Genomic DNA, 20586 nt, shown 5'->3' with positions numbered 1-20586 from the left:
CTGTTTATGTCTTCTTACACAGAATACGGTGCTCCTGAAGATGGGGAACTCAAAACACAACAGCCGTTTGTGCTCAAAAACCAGCTTCTAAGTAAGAACCCCACGCTCAAAGACCACTTATTCGCATTTGCGACCTTAGGTGCTGAAGCAGGTTGTGAAGAGCTTGTAGGGATTGTTGCTTTCTCTTAAGTGAGTACGTGGAGTACTTGGATTTGGAATGAAATGATGAATTATCATTTAATTCTCATACTGAACATTTTAGTGATTCCTATGGTTTCAACTCACTCGAGTGTGTTATGAATGGGGAACATGTGAGAAGTGAGCTGACTTGTGATTTGTAAATTTGTGACTTTTTTTACACCAGGACACCCAGCTGAATTGTCAGGAGAGGAGCAGGAGGGGAGAAGGGAAGGTGGGAAGGCACTAGGATGTTGGTCCAGCCCTTTTGTTGTTGTTAATTCCGTAGAGAATTAATAGAAGGAATCTTCAACATCAGTAAGACCTGTTCCTTTATTGGGATCCGAGCCAGGCACTGACTAGCTGGATCATTTGGTTAACGTGTGTGTGGAACATAAATCCTTATTACAGTAGTTCTCAGGCTTTTTCCTTTCTTCCTTCAAGCACTGAAGATAAAATATCCTAATCAAGTTGATCAGAAAGTCCTAGAGAAACAACTGCCAGGTAAGAGAAGTAGGCCTTTTGCCTCCTGACACTTAGGAATCGCTGGTCTAGAGACGAGATGGCGGGAAGGAAAATAATCTAGAGTGTGAACTTCTAGAGCTTATAGGTTTTCACTAATCATTTATGGTCTAAAATATAATCCATCATCATTCCCCACCAAAAGCTCAAGTCTCCCATAACCATATCAGCTTATCTAGAAAAGTCTAGTTAAAACTGGAAGCCCTTGTATATGATGATATCTTTTAGGCAAGGCATGAGCGCTGGAGTGTCATGGCTTTGCCTGAGCCACTGCTGTTTAGTTCCCAAATTGTGGCTCTGGTACAGAGAGACGGTGTCACTGGGCTTGAGGTCTGTCTTACTATCCCTTCATAAGACAAAAAATGTGTCCTGGTGAGTTGAAGGGTGAGTATTATGGACATTTGTGACTTCTCATACACTCTACTCCTTACCAGTCAGGAGTCCCTGCAGAAAGTTTTCGGACATGGTCTTTTAACGGACACACTGAAACGGTTTTCTTTGGAAAAAGGACTTCAGAACTCTGTCTTACTGGAACTGAATTAGTTTCGTTCCACAAATACTTTAGTGTCAACAAAACTAGATTGATCTAAGGTACCTTGCACTTAGCAAAAATTACAGTCTCCCTTTTGAGTGTACTGTGAATTGTTCAGATTAAGCTTGATTCCTGGGTAGAGAGTGATAAGGACAGCTTGCATGTGGAGCAGCTAGGATCTGGAGACGAAACCTGTATCCCCTCAGTGACTCTTGTAAAATGCTTTCCTCTGCTTGTCAGTGCAGTAAATCACATTTTAAAATTTCTACCTTGTAGCACTTGTAATGGCAAATGTAACACAACTGAAATGTTGACTAGAGGGGAAAGAAAGGGTCAAATAAACCCTGGCAGGACCACGCACTGCAGTGTCTGCGGGATCAGGTATCGGAGCGAGAATGGAGGGAGCCTGGGGCCGCGCCCTCCAGTACGGCTGCCACTGGCCACAGATGGTAACTTCTGTTTACCTTCATTAAGTGGAAATCACACTAGTCCCTTCCCGAGTCCCTGCGACTCGCACCACAGGCGGTTCTGTTGGCCTACGCGGCTCTGGAGGAGCCACATGAGCTGTGGCACCATCTGTACGTATGAGAAACAGCAGTACATCAATACATTCTGAAACCTGTGCGTCCTTATGGAAACGGAGAAAAGCCTAGAAGTGGACGCCCCCACTAGACTTCTAGTGCTGGTCACAGGGAGGCACACGGGCGACCAACTGTATGTTTTCTGAGTGTTAAAACAATCGTGTGTTACTTGTACATTAGAAATGGTAATGTCATTTAGAATGTTATGTGCAAACTGCCACTTTTTTTCTGTGGACACAGTGTAAGTCGGCAGATTTCTTACTGTTTGTTACATGAACGAACTTTTGGTTTCTGACATGACTTGGGAAACGCGTCCTTTCCTGTTGCTTTGTAGGCATTAATCCACCATTAAGCACCCTCTGGACAGTGAAAGGCAGACCACCTAAATCTTTTTAATAGGACAAGATTATCTAAACATAGTCACACATAAAAGAACAAGTTATGTTAATTAAAATGATGTCAATTGTTTATATTTAACACATAAACAAGGCCAGTTTTTATTCTAAAATAAAGATAACATTTATTATCACAAGTTGCATAAAAACACAGACAGCTTTTACAAAAATCATTTTTGATAGAAAAATATTTGAATACATGTGATTTGTAGGAACACCATACTATTGCTGTACCTCCAGCTAAAGCTTCAAAGAAACTCTATTTCTCACCTTCAAAATATCCAGTATTTACCACAACCCATCTTTGGAAAGAAGTTCATAGCATTTTGTGAACAAACCAAAGCATTTGCTCCTGAAGCAGTTGCGTGCACATGTGGAACACAGTTACGGGTTATAATCTTCACAGACTAGGCGTGCTCGCAAGGAGCCTGTGGGCCACACTCAGTGCGCAGAGGGAGGGGGAGAGGTGCCCTCTGGATGCCTGAGCCCCCATTTTCTCAGCCATCGTGAGTGATCACAGAAGTTTAGAAAGTTAATTTTACTCATATTTACCCCTTGGTGCAGAGAATGTGATTTCTGGTTTATTCATATCAAGGAGGGAATATTAAACACCAGTGCAAAGGAATGAAAACCCATTGTCAAAGGGCACTTGGGTCAAACATTGGCTGTTTCCCACAGCTTCCCACATGCCAGGTAGGGGTGTGGAGCCAGCTCTCGGTCCGAGGGGCAGGCGAGCCTCCCCCTAATGGTCTGCCTGGGTAAACTGATACTGTGAAGCACTGCGACTGGGGGGCTTGTCAGGTGAGCTAGTTTTATAGGTAACTGTCATTTGAGAGAGCTGAGGGTGTTTTATTCTTTGACAGCCTCCATGACAATTCAAAAGGTGAAGGGATTGCTGGCACGTCTTCTCAGAGTTCCTGTGTCAGAACTCCTGCTGTCCTACGAAAGTCCCAAAGTAAGTGGCCCAGCAGAACACAAAGTCCAGCTCAGGTCCCCCTGGTGTGACCCGCTGTTAGGATAGGGTGCCCTGGGACACGAATTGCTTCTAAATGGGGATGAGGGAGACACAGGTATTAGGATGGACCTGTCTTTATCACTGCAACCCTTTGTTCTGTTTTTAGATGCCCGGCAGAGAGATCGGACTAGAAAATGACCAGCAGTCATTACAGTTTTATTCTGTGGAAAGTGGAGACTGTCTATTGGTGCGATGGTAACTGGGAGTCACTGGACGTAAAAGACTTATTGGAACAATTCTGGCAGAAAAAGAGGTTTTACAGCTTGCCCTAAGTACAGAAGAGGTGATATTTTTCATTGGAAACAGACCATTTCTAGGCTTGTATATAACAGCAGTAATAAAGGCTTTGCACCTACTAATGAGTCTCTGATTTTATTTCATATTTATAGTTCGTGACTACACATTTCAATAAAATATTAAATAGAACCTAGCTAGTCTAATGAAATCTGAACACAGTTACGTTGGTCATAAGACCAGTTTGAATGGAATTCTATTGCTATTACTCGTTTAAAAGGTTACCAAAATGATTTGGACAGATTTTGGGAAATGTCCAGTAAACTTAGGGAGGCACCTCTTTGTGTAACATGTGTGCTGTGATCTTGCCCCTCTGTTACACTGTTTTTAGAGTACTTTCCTACAGTAGTACCTGAACTGAGCATATTTTCTATAGAAGATTTCCAGCTCTGATTGGAATTCGCGTCTATTAGGTAAACATTAGGCAATGACAGAAGGAAAAAAATTCTTTCAGAGTGTCCATTACTTAGCAGGATCCTTCCCTACGTCACTAAAACCCTGAGAGGTATCTGATTTATAGCCACAGAATTTTAACTTTTTTTTTTTTTAAATAGTACTAGACTGTGACCTTCAAGATTTATGTTAAATGGTAAAAGAAAAGTGGAATTAGCTCACTTAATAAGTGAACTTTAAAACCAAGGTCCATGGGATCCCTGGGTGGCGCAGCGGTTTGGCGCCTGCCTTTGGCCCAGGGCACGATCCTGGAGACCCGGGATTGAATCCCACGTCGGGCTCCCGGTGCATGGAGCCTGCTTCTCCCTCTGCCTGTGTCTCTGCCCCTCCCTCTCTCTCTCTCTCTCTCTCTCTCTCTCTCTCTCTCTGTGTGACTATCATAAGAAAAACAACAACAACAAAAAAAAAAAACACCAAGGTCCAGAACTGGGAATTATATGGGTTTCCTTTCCAGTTGCCCACTTCATTTGGACATTTCCAGAAACCCCAAACTTTGGTATATGTGACAACACAGCATTCTGGGAGTTGCTTTTATCCTAATTCTGCCTCACAGAGCTCTTCTGTGATCCAGGATGGATTCACATACTTGGTTACTTAAGATTTCTGAATGAGGCCAATTTTAACCAAAAGTGACAGGTAGTGAATTACAAACAGAAATGATACATCCGGTTTTAGAAATGTTTTTTGTTTTATAACAATTTGGTGTTTTTCAAATGGTCTTCCAATATAGAAATAAAATTTTTCCTACACTACAGTATCAGTTGATTTTTAACAAGGAAGTTCTGTGCAAACATTTGGAAAGAGGACATTGGCGACAGGTGAAAAGTGCCAACCTAGAGCCAGCCTGAAAGCCCACATCATCTGTTGCCCCCTGTGCGCTCTGCTCAAAAGTTACACTCACATCCTCCCTCATGTCCCCACGTCCTCCAGCAAGCAGACTACACTCCTCCTCCTGGGGCTTCGCACTGACAGGGGTCCCCACACAGTTCCTTCAGTTTCCACAGCTGCTGCAGTTCCTGTGGCGAGTACTGTGGGGAGGACAGCATTCCCGTCTCACACGTCTTCTCGCACAGCCACAAGCCGTCCTGGCGAAAAACAAAGAGTAAACTCAGGAGCCATGGAATTGAGCTCGTGGATCCTGGGGAGGCGGGAAGGCTTCCAGACACAGGTGTGTATGGTGGGGAGATGGCAGGTGGCGGAGGGAGATGCATGGCCAGAAAGCCCAAGAAGCCCCACCAGAAAGTTTCCTGCGGGCTGGACGAGAGAAGGCTGATGGAGCCTTCCGGTATTCTGGGGGGCTGTACCAAGTATCAGCTGATCCTCCTACAACCCTGCGAGGTAAGATTCCTTTCCCATTCACAGATGGGAAGCTGAGTGGGAAGTGCCTTGCCCAAGGAAGCCGATGCCGGTGAACACGAGGGACTAACGTGGGCTCAGCCTGAATCCTGAGTGCCAGCCTACTTCTGGCAATACAGCAGAGGACAGAGCCAGGGAAGCTCGTTTAGTCTGAGGACGTTAAGATGCTGGGTACGATGAGAAGCATCTTAAAGCATGGCTGAATTGGTGACAAAGGGGAAGAAACAAGAAAAGGAGCCAGAGTCAGCAGATGCCCTGAAGGCTCTGCTGGCTTTGAAAAGGCCACACGTGCAGGGATGAGAGACTCACAGAGCCAGGGCCCCTGGGGGACGAGACCTGAGAGAGAGACTGTGTGTGTGTGTAATTGAGAACCTTCATCTCAGCCTTGACCTCTGGGTGGGGTGGAAAGGGGTTGGCCCAGGTGGGTAAATAGCAGGCGTCACGTTCATCAGCAATGTAGGATCGGTGGTAACGCTCTTTGGTGCAGGCAGAAACAATATACATCCTCTTCTAAGGATGCATTTTAAACACAGATCTCCGCTCCCAAGGTCATGAGGTCACACTCACACACACCCCCACTAGACCCATCAGGAAACGAGCTCCATGAGCCACAGTCTGCAGATACAGCAGCCACCGCAGACTGACCATGGCTACGGCCACAGCAGCGAGCTCCAGCGTTCAGTGAGTCAAAGCAGGGACTTCGATACAACGTGGGACTGTCACAGCTGACCCGGTAGAGGCAGATTTATTTCCATCCACCCCGGAGCAGGGGGCCCTGCTCTGGGCCCCAGCAGGCCCCACGCATTCCTTGGCCCCCTGCACCTTCTGTGGCCAAAGCAGAAGCCGCGAGAGTCCAAATCAACAGGAAGCTTTGCAGCAAAGCCCAGGTTCATGCCTACTCTCTTCTCAGGGCTCCTACTTCCCATTTCTGGTCTCTGCAGATTCATTTCTTTCTTTTCCTGGCTCAGCAATCAGTGTATTTTCAAAAACACCTTCCAGTATTTTATCCACTGTTTTATTTGCATCATTCGGAAAGGCTGAAGGGTCCTTGGACCACATGCTCCTGGGAACTTTAGCTAGCTGATTTCTTAAGGTCTTTTTTTTTTTTTTTTTTTTTTAAGTAGACTCTATGCCCAACATGGGGCTCGAACTCATGACCTCCAGATCAGAGTTGCATGCCCTGATGAAACCAGCCGGCAGGTTTCCTTACATTTTAAAGCTACACAGAATTTGTAATCAAACATATAAAAACCTAATTCTTCTCTGTGGGTAGGAAAACTTCCATCCAAAACATTTCTTTTTGGTTTATTTAAAGATTTTATTTATTTATTCATGAGAGACACAGAGGAGAGAGAGACGCAGAGACACAGGCTGAAGGAGAAGCAGGCTGCCTGCAAGGAGCCCGATGCAGAACTCGGTCCCAGGAATCCGGGATCATGCCCTGGGTCAAAGGCAGACACTCAACCACGGAGCCACCCAGGTGTCCCTCTTTTTGGTTTAAACTCAGAAAAGTATGAGAACTGAGGTGAATTATTGTGAATTACATCAAGAGCATCAAGAGCACAGCTCTGATGCCAGACCTTCAGTTCTGTTTCTGCCAAATATCTGACCCAGAAACCTCACTTCCTCAACTCTTCAGACCCCAGGGCTGCCACCCGCCAGGCTGCTTACCTGGTACCGCGTAGGTCCAATGGCTGCCATCCAGATGCCCATGCTTACGTCTTCACCCTGTATGCACCCCGTAAAGTTTAAATACGGAGGTTTAAATGCTGTATCATCTCTAAACACGATGTCACACATTCCCATGATCAATCATCTTTTCACTTCTTCATTTCGTAATTACTCCACCAGGAAATGCCAAGCATGCATTAACACTTGTGCGCAGAGTAAAAAAGCTAGTGGCCATTAACACCACACCACAGTGAAACGACCTGACACAGCACAGCGACTGGTCAGTCAACCCTTCTTGTGGGCCTTAAACCTCCAGCACTGACCGTACGAACAGTACAGTGGATCCAGCAACTAGGCAGGTTGTTTACTGACATGATCACCAGAATCAACGAAAACAAAGCACTTGCTTTATGGTCTTCCTTCTTGTGAATGTCAAGCTTTACATTCCTCCGGGGACTACACTTGTAAATACAGTCTGAAATCATAATAAGTAGGCTCAAAAGAACATTTAGGAATAGAAATTAGAGCCAGGATTTGGAGGATAGGAGTGTGTCCCTGACCTCTAAGGGTGAATCCTATACAGAAAGAAATAGCCTGCTTTCCCTCGGCACACTGGCAGAAATCCTGAATTACCTGATAGGTCTTTAGCCTGCCCGCATTGCTGGCGAGCCAGTGGACGATATCCCTGGAGATCACATACCCCGAACCACAGGCAAAGGCTGGGTAGGCAGGACTGGGATACTCCAGCTCCTGCCACTTACCGGTCCGGTCAACTGCCCAATTCAGCCTGAAACTGAGATTCAAAACAGGTTGGCTTCTTCGTGTCTGACAACTGTCCTACTACCAATCTTAAGCTGGGCCCCCTTATGTCACTAAAAAGAACTAGGCTGTAAAAGCAAGGGAAGAACAATTTTTTTTAGTCTAAGGAAAGGAATTATTTATCTAGCAGGTGTGTTACATGAAAGACTTGTGTCAAATTCCCTCAAAGTCACATTTGTGGAGCTTCTGAAAGCACCAGAGCATTGTGTGTACACATGCTCAAAAGGATCATTAATCCATATTGTATTCCTGAAGAAACAGCAAAGTTTCAGAAATGTGTCAGAAATTTATTCTATCATAATGTACAGCAGCTTTTCATGTGAGTACCACTTATTTCTGGGTCTTGACCCTAAAAGCTACATCACCTTCTGCTCCTTCATCACCCTAGCCTGATGTTTTCCATTCGACAGATCATCCCTCTAACTATAGATTAATAACATACAGTAACCCAGGAGCCAAGGGGAGAGCTTTCCTATCTCAAGCACATTTTGCTTGTGAAAAACAGCCTATGTGTTTCATTCTAAATGAATTCCATTTGACCAGGTACATGAAGGCCAAAGGGCTAACAAGGTTGAACTTACTTTCCCCACCAAAAATTAGGCCCATCCAGATTCTTGTGGTCAATCCTATTAAACACAGCTTCCAAGTCTATATAACAGTCGTCATCTGTCTTCAGCAATAAATCAAAGCTGGCTGTTTCCACAGTCCTGTTGGCAAAAGGGAATATGAGAGTGTGTCCACACCAGGAAATGAAGTGAGGCCAAGGCCGTGACGCTGCTACTATTTTAATGAACCGTCCCTGTATGACCTGCATACTTCTTCAGTTTCTTCTTCCTTCAATGTTGAGAACATTTGCTCAGAATGCTACTGCTACCACCTGCAGTCCTCACTTGATTTTCATCAAGTGGCCTAACACAGAGAAGTACCAAGCTGATTTTAAAAGGTGCAAAAGAAAAAGGACACAACGAAAAAAAGATTGGGCTTAAGTGGAATATATGACCAAAGGCACGCTTCTCTGACACTGTTCCAGTCAGGCTGCCAAATCTATTAAACATGTGAGCAAACCTTGGAACTTGTGTTAACGGGGGGAGGGGGATGACGACACAATGGGTGTCACACCTGGCTCTTGCACAGAAGACTGTTGTGCCACCAGTAATACTGTACTCAGATATTTTATGGGCTTTCAAACACTGAAAAATATTTCCCCTTAGAAACAATTCCCAGCAATTAAGCTCTCAAAAGTGACCTTTAGGAAGACCCAGGAGGGTGACTTCATTTACCTAGACCTATAAGGGCAAGTCGTTTCCCATTGTCAAGCCCTGTCCATCTCTGATAAAAAAAAAAAAAAAAAAAAAGCAAACTCAGAGTCTTGCTAGGAAACCAAATGACAGAAATCTGAATAAAAGAAATCTGGAGAAAGTGTTATCGGGTCAAAGAACAGTGAATTTAACAACAGGTCTACACCAAAGTGCACAGCCCCATGCTTGTAAAGTTTCTAACAGCACAGGTGTACATGACACTTATTTGTTGGAGGAATCTGTGATAAAGGACGCTGTGGTCACTAAGGAATCACCTGAAGAAGGATGAACGCAGCTTTTGTTGCAGAATGGAGGGCAGATGGTAGTGGAGGCCGAGGCTGGGGGGCAGGGGGTGCCAAAGCCTGGGTCTGTTAGCTCGTCACTAGTATTCAGGTGGAGGTGACGGCCTGAGACACAGTAGCAGTGATGACTGAGATCTCAGAGATGTACAAGGAGCACAGGAGATAACCTTCAACTCAAGGTAACAGCTAAACTAAACTAAACTTCCACAACTGGGAATCAACTCCCTATAGAAAGTTCCAGAACTGCACAATCCAGATTTCCCATTTCTTGGACCTCCATTTCCACCCTTCATCTGTTTATATTCTTGCCTTGGCCCCCTTACAACATGCACCACTCCTAGAGGCCCTGAGCTAAAGAAGGTTCTTATCCTCACTACAGCTGTCCAAACACGACCCTGGTATTCCAGACACGCCCCAACTTCCAACTCTTATTTCTCTCTGCCCTCTACCCACAAGGTGACTTATGTTAACCTGTCCTAGCTATGAAACATTCCCCACCCCTCAGGACCAGGGGACTGTATCCATAAAGTGCTTATAATCTCCCACTCTGTCCAGGGCATCAGAGAAGAGAGAGGGACAGGCTCAGTAGGCCCACCAAGAAACAAGCTCACCGATAATATGAGAGTCAGTGAAAGGACACAGATATAAAAACACTATAGGTTTAGGCTAGACTCTCAAAGGTAGTTCGGTTTTAGTTCTAGGGTCAGGGTGGACAGGGCAAGTAAGCAGACCGTGGAGGAACTAATAATGTCAACTACATACATAATAGTATTATTATTGTTGCTGCCAGTGATATTATAAAGGTAGGAATTACAACCCAGATCGAAGAGAAGCAATACTGAAGGGTTGGGGAAGTTATGGGAAACTCCAAGGGCTGTTGGATTTCATCCTACAGAAAAGTTTTGGAATAAGGCCAAGCCATTCTTAAAGGCATGAAGAAGAGGATGGAAACAATGCGGATGTTCAGCTGAACAGAATTCAGATCAGTGACCTGGGTTCGAGGGAACCATATGCAGGGCACTTTGGTCGGTGGGTATGATCACAACTGAAAATGGACCATTTTCAAACTCATTGATTTTCGTCTGGCGTTGGTCTGAGGCAACCAAGACACTGACTCATAGAACTGATGCTGTCTCAGAACAGAGCGACTCAAAATGAAATCAACTTTTGCCCTGTTTTTGATCAAGATCATTTGCATCATGGATCCGCTCATCTGAATGAGAAAGTAGCAGAATTTTAAAAGGTCAGTCCTCACAAAGAACCAGGATACCACAGATCATATCCCAAGTGGTCAGGGCTCCTGGGGTGGGTTAAAAAAAAAAAAAAAAGCAGTGGTCTAATGTCGATAAATTGTTTCCACATCCAAAGAACAGTAAGACAAATGCTACCTACCCAGCATTCTTACCACCTACCATCTATAGAAGTTCAGTAATTTCGCAGGAACATTTCGGTAAGTGTCGACGACATCCACAAAAACAATGTCGTCATACAAACGGCTTTCCTCCCGCAGTAAGGCGTCTTCCCTGTGGAGATTACTCATATGGTCAAGAAGTCTTCGAGGGCGAGAATGAAGGTTTTGTAAGAGTGCATCACCTTCTACAAAGGAAAAGTTGAGATGGAGAAAACTGCTGTTGCAAACGCTTAAGACCCAGCATGTGGAACATTCTGCACACTCACTCTCTCCCCGAGGGTCCTAAGGGAAAGCAGCTATGAGGCCCCCCCGGGGGGTTGAGAGGACCCATGGTCCCCTCCCCAAATGCCATATAATATCTGCTCACAAGGACACTCCCTAAAGCACCGTTTGTAATGGAAGAAATGGAAGCAACCTTATTTCCATCCCTGACAGGAGAATGGCCAGACCATGGAGCAGTCACATAATGAATAGAGCAGATTTAAAAAAAAACAAACCTTATCTTGCATGTTCAGAGGAACAGCACCGAAAAATAATGCCAAGGAAAAAGTATCTTTATTGCTGATATATACACTACAATGCTGTAGACCTCAATTACAAAATACATCGAAACTGTATGTTATTGAGATACTACATGTGTAGGGGAAAGCAGGAAAGTAAGAATGGGAAGGGTGCACACAAATTTCAGGACAGTAGGACCCTCTCCGAGGGGAGGGAGGAATAGCTGGAAGGGAAGGGGCTTCACCTGTTTCTGTGATTTTTTTTTTTAAAGGAAGCAGAGGTGACAAAATGTAAGTGCAGATGTGACAATATGTCATTCTGAGTAATAAGGACATGGCTATTTCTTACAGCACTATTTTTGGTGTGTTTGTGATATTTCACAATAAAAATACACGTACAAGGCATGTTTACTACCTCACACATTAATGAATCACTGGTCACATTTATGCAGGGACTGTCTTCAGAGCCTATCGATTTAAGGCAGCAATTTTTTCACCAGGGCAGGATTTTCTCAAATGTCTCACTTCAAATTAGAGAAAACTTCTGAAAAATAAATTGAGTGGCTGAGGGGTGAGGAAACAACAGAGTCGTTTGGCGCCCCACCTTCTGGAACCACAAAGGGAAAGCTGGGGGCGGGGGGTGCAGCGTGGGCAGCTGAAGGCTGAGATTGGACTTCTCTCTCTGCTGCTCTATGAGCACTGCGCAAGCTGCACATTTCCAGGCCTGTCCTCTCATTAGGAGGGGGAGGTAGACTGCATCAGTGGCTTTGGGGACTGCTTACTGACAAAGTCCTGCACCCCAAATCTAAATGTTCAGCAGGTCTGGGATGTGGCCCAAGGCTGTATTTAATATGTGTCTTCCTACAAGTCTGACGCCAGTGGACCACAGACTATTGCCCTTCGAGAAACCCAGGCCTTAATGACCTTGTGTCCCAGCTCTTACATTCTACTGTAATATCCTTTTATTTTAAAGACAGAGATAAGTATATACAATTTAACACTTGAAGGAAAGTAAAAGTTAGAAAATTGGAGTAACAGGAGAATAACTGTAGTAAGATGAGAGCAGAGGGACACTTGGGTGGCTCATGGCTCAGTCAGTTAAGTATCTGCCTTCGGCTCAGATCATGATCCCGGGGTCTAGCAATTGAGCCCCACATGGGGCTCCCTGTTCACTGGGGAGTCTGCTTCTCCCTCTCCCTAGATCCCTCTCCTAGAGCCTATGTTTAAATATTCACATTATGAGGGGAAAGCAGGAGGAGAAGCTGAGTCCACGGCACCGTCTCCAACAGAAGCACAGACACGCCATGATTGTGGGGTCAGGGAAGCAAAGGTTCTTCCCCCCTGACTGATGAGCAGCACTAAGCCCATTACAGCCATCTGGCCATGGTCCAGTGGTTCTGTAGAAGTCCCTACCTGGCTGGAGGATAAACCAAAGACAGCCACCCAGGGTCAATGAAGCCCAAGGTCACTGATTTGTCAAGATCACCCTTATGGTAAAAGACTGGATGCTCTCTCTCTCTCTCTCTAAGAGCGGGAACAAGACAAGGGCGTCTGCCTGGCCACTTCTACTCAACAGTGTAGTAGACATTCAAGCCATGACAGACAAGAAAAAGCAATTAAAGGCATCCAGATTGGAGGAAAAGAAGTGCAACCACCTCCATTTGCAGATGACATGATCTTATACATGGAAAACCCTAAGGTACACACAAAACTAGTAACTTAATAAATGAATTCAGCAAAATTACAGTATACAAGATTGATATATAAAAATCAATTGTATTTCTATATATTAGCAATGAACAACCTAGAAATGAAGTGTAGAAAACAATTCCACTTATGATAACATCAAAAAGCAGAAATACCAAAGAATAAATTTAGCAAAAGAAATATAAGACTTATACTCTGAAAATCACAAAACATCGCTAAAAGAAACTAGTAAGACCTAAGTCAATGGAAGGACATCCACATTCATGGATCAGACTTAATGTCTGAACAGCAACGCTCCCTGATGATCTACGTGTTCAATGCAACCCCTTTCAAAATCCCAGCTGGATCACTTGCAGAAACTGAAAAGCTAATCCTAAAATTCATTTGGAAATGCAGGGGACCCAGAATAGCCAAAACAATCTTGAAAGAGAACAGAGTTGAAGGATTCATACTTCCTGATGTCAGATCCTACGACAAAGTCACATAATCAAGAACAGCGTAGTGTTGGTAGATCAAAAGAACAAAACTGATCAAAAGAACAAAACTGAGAACTCAGGGGCGCCTGGGTGGCTCAGTCGGTTAAGCATCCGACTCTTGGTTTCTGCTCAGGTCCTGATCTCAGGGTCTTGAGATTGAGCCACACTTTGGGCTCCACACTCAGCAGGGAGTCTGCTTGAGATTCTCTCCCTCTGCTCCTCGGGCTTGTGCACTCGCTCTCTCAAATAAATAAATCTTAAAAAAAAAAAAGAAAAAAAAAAAAAGAAGGAAGAAAAGAAAAGAACTGTGAGCCCAGAAATAAATCCTTACATTTAAGGTCGGAAAGTACAGTGAGAAGATTAATGGTTGGTAGGGGATTGGGGAGGGGAGAATGAAGAGTGCTTGCCAGTGGGCAAAGGGTTTCTTTTTGAAGTGATGGAAATGCTCTGAAATTAATAGAGATGCTTGCAGAACTTTCATATACTGCAAACCAGTGACTTAATTACTTTAAAAGGGTTAAGTGTATGTGAATTATATATCAATAATGTTTTTCTTTAATGACAAAAAAAATCACCTTTTATGTCAAAGTATAGAGTTAGATTAGGTGCATGAGATTCAGGGCACTCTTTCAAGCAGCCGACTTACCCTGAATGGTGTAAATAAAACCACCTGCAACTCCCTCCACACCTTCCATGAATTCATGAGGCAAGGCGCCCTCCCCAGCCTGAAAGCAACAAGAACAGAAGTACTCAATGTTTCATTACTAAAAATACATTTCTTCTATTTTAAAACTGATTTGGCAAAATTCATAATGTGACTCTACAGCAGATAAATCCATCTGAGACTTACACAATCAGGATGACATCAGTATTCTCCTATTTTTATCTGATTACAATATTAAAGATGAGGTATACATGGCAGTCCACAGTGTTCAGAATTCCAACTTACACAGAATCATATATTCTTAAACTTGCTACCATAATAGTACAAAAACCAACTATTTTATACCATAATCCTACCACTTAAAATTACCACCTTTGATTTCTTGGAGAGTAAAAACTGCCACTCTCAAATACACCTAGGCACATTTTTAAAGTTTGCTCTACTGCACACAGAATAGCCCTTTGAAATAAACCATACTGTACAGAGCAGTGTTTTAGGGCTGTCGAGAGACACGGTTCTGATGTGATTGTGGGAATTTGTCATTTAGTTGAAAATACAGTTTTCAATATGGAGGAAACTACCAAAACTTTGCTGAGCCAGGAAAGGTTGTATACCGTATTTTTTCATCATGTATTCTACACTGTTTTGGCATGTTTAGAATTTGATGGTACTTTTTATTAACTTCTTTCTAAAAGGTCACCGTTTGGCTTTTAAGTTTTTGACATTATCGCTTGCTGGCAAGCCAGCAAGACTCAGGGAAACTTTCAGCTTTATGCATTTATGATGGAAACCTTTATTTGTACGTGGGGTTTCCTAGAAGAGGCTACCAAGTCACCAGACTTCAAGGTTAGCTGAGTGTGTAAGCTATGTTTAGCCCTCTACAACCATATTTATCCCAAGTAGATCATTTGAGTTTTTCCATTTGAACCTAGTCTTCAACTCAGAAGTCATCTGGTTTCCTTTTGTGCAACCAACTTAATTAACTAAAGGATTCTGGCACATTTTGGATATTTTTAAGTTTCATAAATAGAAAAGGAGGTGACATGTTAAAGGCACTTGCCTTGGAAATAAAAGAATAAAACTATAATTAAATATCCTAAGACATTTGATTGTAAATAAAGGACTATTCGTAATAAAGGCTGAGATCCTAACCACAACCCACAAGGCTAAGTCTGCAATTATATATGAATCTGTGATCTAATGTCTTTCTTCCTCACTGGAGTGTGATTCCACTGTGGGCCAGGAGTGGTTTTCGAAACAAGTAACAGCAGACCACCTAACATTCATTTCAAATTCAAGAATTAATTCACATGAAGATTAATAGTTAACAAAAATAGACTAAGCTGGGAAGCCTGAGTGGCTCAGCAGTTAAGCACTTGCCTGCCTGCCTGCCTGCCTGCCTTTGGCTCAGGGCATGATCCCAGAGTCCTGAGATCGAGTCCCACGTCGGGCTCCCTGTCCCTCTCATGAATAAATAAAATCTTAAAAAAAAAAAAAAATTGACTAAGCTTTTGATCTGAGATGCCAAGAACTTTCTGAATGATCACACCAGAGCTTCAAGGAGGACGAGACTGTGTTTGTAACACCACAAATGCCACCTGTTTAAGGCTCATCATTTTAAGTCTGCCTTATCATCCCCACATTTACTTGGAGATATTTACTCATCAAACTGTTTTAAATTTGAAGCAAATATGAATAAATGAAAAATAAGAGGTAGAAATCTCTGCAATAGGGATGCCTGGAGGGCTCAGCAGTTGAATGTCTGCCTTCGGCTCAGGGTGTGATCTGGAGTCCTGAGATTGAGTCCCACATTGGGATCCCTGCATGGAGCCTACTTCCCCTGTGCCTGTGTCTCTGCCTCTTTCTCTCATTAACAAATATATAAATAGAATCTTAAAAAAAAAAAAAAAAAAAAAAACCTCAGCAATATAAATGAAAGTAAAAACTCCGTCTTATTTTCAAGTACTGTGGTCTATGCTATTTTAACAAATATCCTGCTTTAAGGATGAGTGAATATTTTGAAAACTGTTGAGCAAGTGTCCTTCAAGAATGTTAGCTTAAGGGATCCCTGGGTGGCGCAGCGGTTTAGCGCCTGCCTTTGGCCCAGGGCGCAATCCTGGAGACCTGGGATCGAATCCCACGTCGGGCTCCAGTGCATGGAGCCTGCTTCTCCCTCTGCCTATGTCTCTGCCTCTCTCTCTCTCTCTCTGTGACTATCATAAATAAATAAAAATTAAAAAAAAAAACTTTAAAAAGAATGTTAGCTTAAAAATTATTGAGAAATAAAATATCACACTTTTTAAAATGCACCAATCTTTTTTTTTTTTAAGATTTTATTTATTCATGAGAGAGAGAGAGAGAGAGAGAGAGGCAGAGACACAGGCAGAGGAAGAAGTAGGCTCCATGCAGGGAGCCCGACGTGGGACTCAACCCTGGGTCTCCCGGATCATGCCCTGGGCTGAAGGCAGTGCTAAACTGCTGAGCCACCCCGGCTGCCCTAAAATGCACCAATCTTAAGGCAAAACTGTGTGTTTATTAACACTAGAGTGAGAAAATCATAGAACATTTGAGTTCTTTGTCTTTACTATGATGATTCAACATTTTCTGCTGTACTTGCTCTCAAATACCCAAGATCCATTGCTCCACATTCCCTGGGGTGATGTAAAAGTAAAGTTAAAAACACTTTTTATATATTAAAAAATGCTGAAGTATGCTCAACAGCCTTAGGAAGAGAGGATGACTTACTGTAATGACTCGGAGAACTCCCCCACCATCGTTTACAGTCACTTTGTGGAGATTTCTTGACACAAGGCCTTGGAGGTCTTGGCTCTCCCACACAATGGTACCTTCGAAGCTCTTTTTGTGGAAAGATGAGGTGAGTTGAATTCTTTATTGTTGTCATTTAGGGTTTAAGTTTTTAAAGAAAAATTAATTTTTTTTCTAAGACCTATTGATTAAAAATTTTATCCCCCACTCTAACACACAACACTGTTAAGTGTTGGTGTATATTCATGAGTTTTTTTTTCCATGCACATCTTAAAGATACAAGTACAAAGTGCAGAGACAATTGTGCACACTGCTGCTTGCATTTTCCACTACACCTGACGCCACCACAGCTGATACAACCATTCTTTACCACGCACACCTAACTCACATGCCCTCGAGTACATGCATTCTGAGTCCCACAAACAGTTCCCCACCCGCAGACATTGAGACTCTACAAATATCTAAGGAAGCTGTGTTTTGGTGTAAATGTTTATTTTTCCCTAATAACTTGTTTTGTTTCAAAATACATTCAGAGGTGAAATTATGGGGAAAAGAAAGAAATAGAGATATTTTATACAGATTTTGGGACACAATGCCAAACTGTCTTTTCAAAAGTTAATTATACTAATTTCCCAATTCAAAAAATACTACCTCCATTGTATTCTTCCAAGTATGGGATATTGATGAAAGCAAATAAGTTTCAATTTAGTACATTAAAAAATGATTCCTCATTTAATTGCGTTTCTTTTGATTTCTAATGTTTATAAATTATATAGTCTCTCCTGGGAATTACGGACCCATGCTTCTTCTCCATTTAGCTACTGAGTTTTCTAATTTTATTAGTCTTGTTATCTTGTAATAAATAATCCTGTGTGTATATTATATGCTAAAATGCTTTTTTCAGAATTGTTTGCCACTTAACTTTTTTTTTTAAATTAAAAGGTCCATAAGTTTTATCTTGTCAAATTTGTCAAGCTTTTCGTTTGTGATTATTACTATTAAATTTTGAACTTAGAAAGTTATATTCCTCTGCCCCAAGGTTTGATACACACTTAAATTCTAGTGGCTTCTAATTTCTCCATGGGTGCTCAGCTGCTCCTCTGCATCGCTCAGGCCATACCCAACTGTCAGGTCCTCTGGCTTGCTCCAGGGATCCAACAGAAGGCAGCCAGCTCCCAATTCTTCTCTACCACATCAGCTTGTCTTCTTTTCCTAATAAGACTTATCACTCTGATATTTCCTATTTATGTTCCTATTGTCCAACGAACTGTTCCCACTAGAATGCAAGCACCATGAGAGCAGGGATCTTGTCGGTCTTATTAACTACTATATCCCTGGCACCTAGAATGGCCTGACATACAGAACAGGCACTCGAAAAATAGTTACTTAATAAATAATGTTAAACTCAAAATGAATTGGAATGAATTTTGGTCTAGAGCATGAGACAAAAGATACAGTTTTAATATTCTTTAAAATTTTTCACATATTAAAATTAAGAGATAAAGTGTTTTACAGTAATGTCTCAGTTAGCCAGCATTATAAGGATACCATATAAAACTGAATTTGTCCAATAAGCTAGGCCAGTGGTTTGAAAGCTTTTTGTAAAGTATTACAACTCATCTACAAAACAGATAAAAACACTAAGAGTTGGGATTCCTCAGGCAGTCTGTCACTTTATATTCAGCTACCAGATTCTTCATTTATGTTGCTGGTAAGGCTCCTATGCACCTTGAGAAGCCCCAGGGTTCCTGAGAGCAGGCATCACAGACACGCTGCGGGTGGTCACTGCCTGACCTCCACCATGGGGAAAATGATGCCCACCTCACAGGGCTGTGCCGAGGGTTAACGATGACTTAAGTGCAGGGTCTCTGCTTAGCAAAGCAGAGCTTTATGATCATTGGCTGGAATGCAGAAAGCGGAGGCCCCTTTAAAATATCTCATTGTCTTATCTTGGTAACAGGAGCAGATTATTTCTATTTTCTCCCTGGGAGGCCTTAACTCACTATTCAACTTGACCTTGAATCTCAATTCCCTAAAAACAGTGTTCTTAGAGGTATATGCACAGAAGAAAAAAAAAAACAAGTCTAGGGAGAAATATACCATATATGCTGGGAAACAGATGGATATCATCATATTCCTCTAAACTTTCTATACTTTGTCAAGTTCTCAACAGTGAATATGTATTCCTCTCATACATTTTTCATCTTTTATGATTGGGAAAAAATTTTTTAAACTAAACATGTGTACAACAAAATAAATTTGGAGTCCATATTCTTCCAGATGCAAGCCATTATTTAAACTTTTAAATGTCTACAACGTAGCAAGCTGTGGGCAACTCAAAGATTTAGAAGAGTGAAATGAAATAGCTCCTATCTTCAAATCCTTGTAATATGCCCTGAAAGGGTCTGCAACAAAGGAAAGTCATTCGGCCTGAGGAGGTCAACCAGGATTTCAAATGACTGTGAGAACAGAGCAGAATCTTAAAGGCATTGGAATCAGGAAAGGGAGAGGCGGATGAAAGAACTCACCAAAAGGCAGACCCTAAGAGCACTGCATGTTCAGAAAAGTGTGAAGCATTTAGTACTACCCAAGTCCCAGGCTGATGAAAGGAGATGTAAAAAAGAGTAGCCCCAGTCTGCACTGCCTGTGGCATAGAGTCTGTCCTTCATCTTGAAGGCAGGGGGAAAGCATTTAAGTTTACAAGCGCAAGAGTGACACAATCCTAACTGCAATTTTAGAAAGTCCACTCCAGGGGCACCTGAGTGGTTCAGTGGTTCAGTTGGTTAGGTGTCTGCCTGAGGTCATGATCCCAGGGGTTCCCCTACGCCCGCCCCCTACGCTGTCGGGGCTCCCTCCTCAGCGGGGACCTGCTTCTCCCTCTCCCTCTCCCCTTCCCCTTGCTTCTGCTCTTTCAAATAAATAAAATCAAAAAAAAATTTTTTTTAAAAAGGTCACTCCAGTAGTAGAACAGCATCAGGGTAGGCTGGTGGGGGAATGGTAAGTGCACTTTTATAGAAGTCTAAGTGAGAAGTAAGCACTTATTTAGAAATTAAAATCACCTTCTGAGAAACTGAAGGAGACACCAATATATGGAAAGATATTCAAGCTCATAGATTGGAAGTATTAATATTATTAAAATGTCCATACTACCCAAAGCAGTCTATAAATTCAATGCAATCTCTATCAAATTCCAATGATGTTTTCACAGAAATACATTAAGGACTACTAAAATCTGGATGAAACCACAAAAGACAGCAAATAGCCTAAGCAATCTTAAGCACAAAAAAACTAGAAGCGTTGTACCTCCTGATTTCAAACTATGTTACAAAACTAATAGGATCAAAAACAGTATGATACTGGCATAAAAACTGACATGTAGATCAATGAACAGAAGAGAGAGCCCAGAAATAAACCCACACATATACAGTCAACTAATTTACAACAGAGGAGGCAAGCATATGCACTCGGGAAAGAACAGTCTTTTCAATAAATGGTGTTGGACAAACTGGACAGCCACATGCAAGGAATAAACCTGGGCCACTACCCTAAACCACACACAAAAATCAACTCAACATAGATCAAAGACCTGAACATATGACCTGACACACAGAACTCCTAGCATAAAACCTAGGCGAACATATGACCTG

The 20586-nt window shown here is 42.6% G+C and overlaps 2 protein-coding genes across 9 annotated transcripts in view; one reads left to right on the top strand and one right to left on the bottom strand.

Moving 5' to 3' along the window:
• TBCE (tubulin folding cofactor E) overlaps nt 1-3581 on the top strand; it is a 78585-nt gene extending 75004 nt beyond the window's left edge. For all 7 annotated transcript variants that reach the window (XM_072822997.1, XM_072822995.1, XM_072822998.1 and 4 more), the window contains 4 exons: nt 23-91; nt 622-681; nt 3071-3162; nt 3329-3581. In XM_072822997.1, the coding sequence (XP_072679098.1) occupies nt 23-91; nt 622-681; nt 3071-3162; nt 3329-3421 (314 nt within the window). In that variant the 3' untranslated portion in view covers nt 3422-3581. The remainder of the gene's footprint in view (nt 1-22; nt 92-621; nt 682-3070; nt 3163-3328) is intronic.
• Nucleotides 2307-20586, bottom strand: part of B3GALNT2 (beta-1,3-N-acetylgalactosaminyltransferase 2) — a 56948-nt gene continuing 38668 nt past the window's right edge. The window contains exons 6-12 of one of the 2 annotated variants that reach the window (XM_072823004.1): nt 16919-17029; nt 14156-14234; nt 10828-11011; nt 8397-8522; nt 7630-7789; nt 6997-7053; nt 2307-5054 (exon numbers count right to left, since the gene is read on the bottom strand). In XM_072823004.1, coding sequence (XP_072679105.1) covers nt 4908-5054; nt 6997-7053; nt 7630-7789; nt 8397-8522; nt 10828-11011; nt 14156-14234; nt 16919-17029 — 864 coding nt within the window. In that variant the 3' untranslated portion in view covers nt 2307-4907. The remainder of the gene's footprint in view (nt 5055-6996; nt 7054-7629; nt 7790-8396; nt 8523-10827; nt 11012-14155; nt 14235-16918; nt 17030-20586) is intronic. The other variant, XM_072823003.1, reaches the window with a different exon arrangement.

This window comes from Canis lupus, chromosome 4 (assembly GCF_048164855.1).
Source record: "Canis lupus baileyi chromosome 4, mCanLup2.hap1, whole genome shotgun sequence".
Classification (NCBI taxonomy): domain Eukaryota; kingdom Metazoa; phylum Chordata; class Mammalia; order Carnivora; family Canidae; genus Canis; species Canis lupus.
Note: the sequence above shows the minus strand (reverse complement) of the source record. Positions and strands in the feature narration are given on the sequence as shown.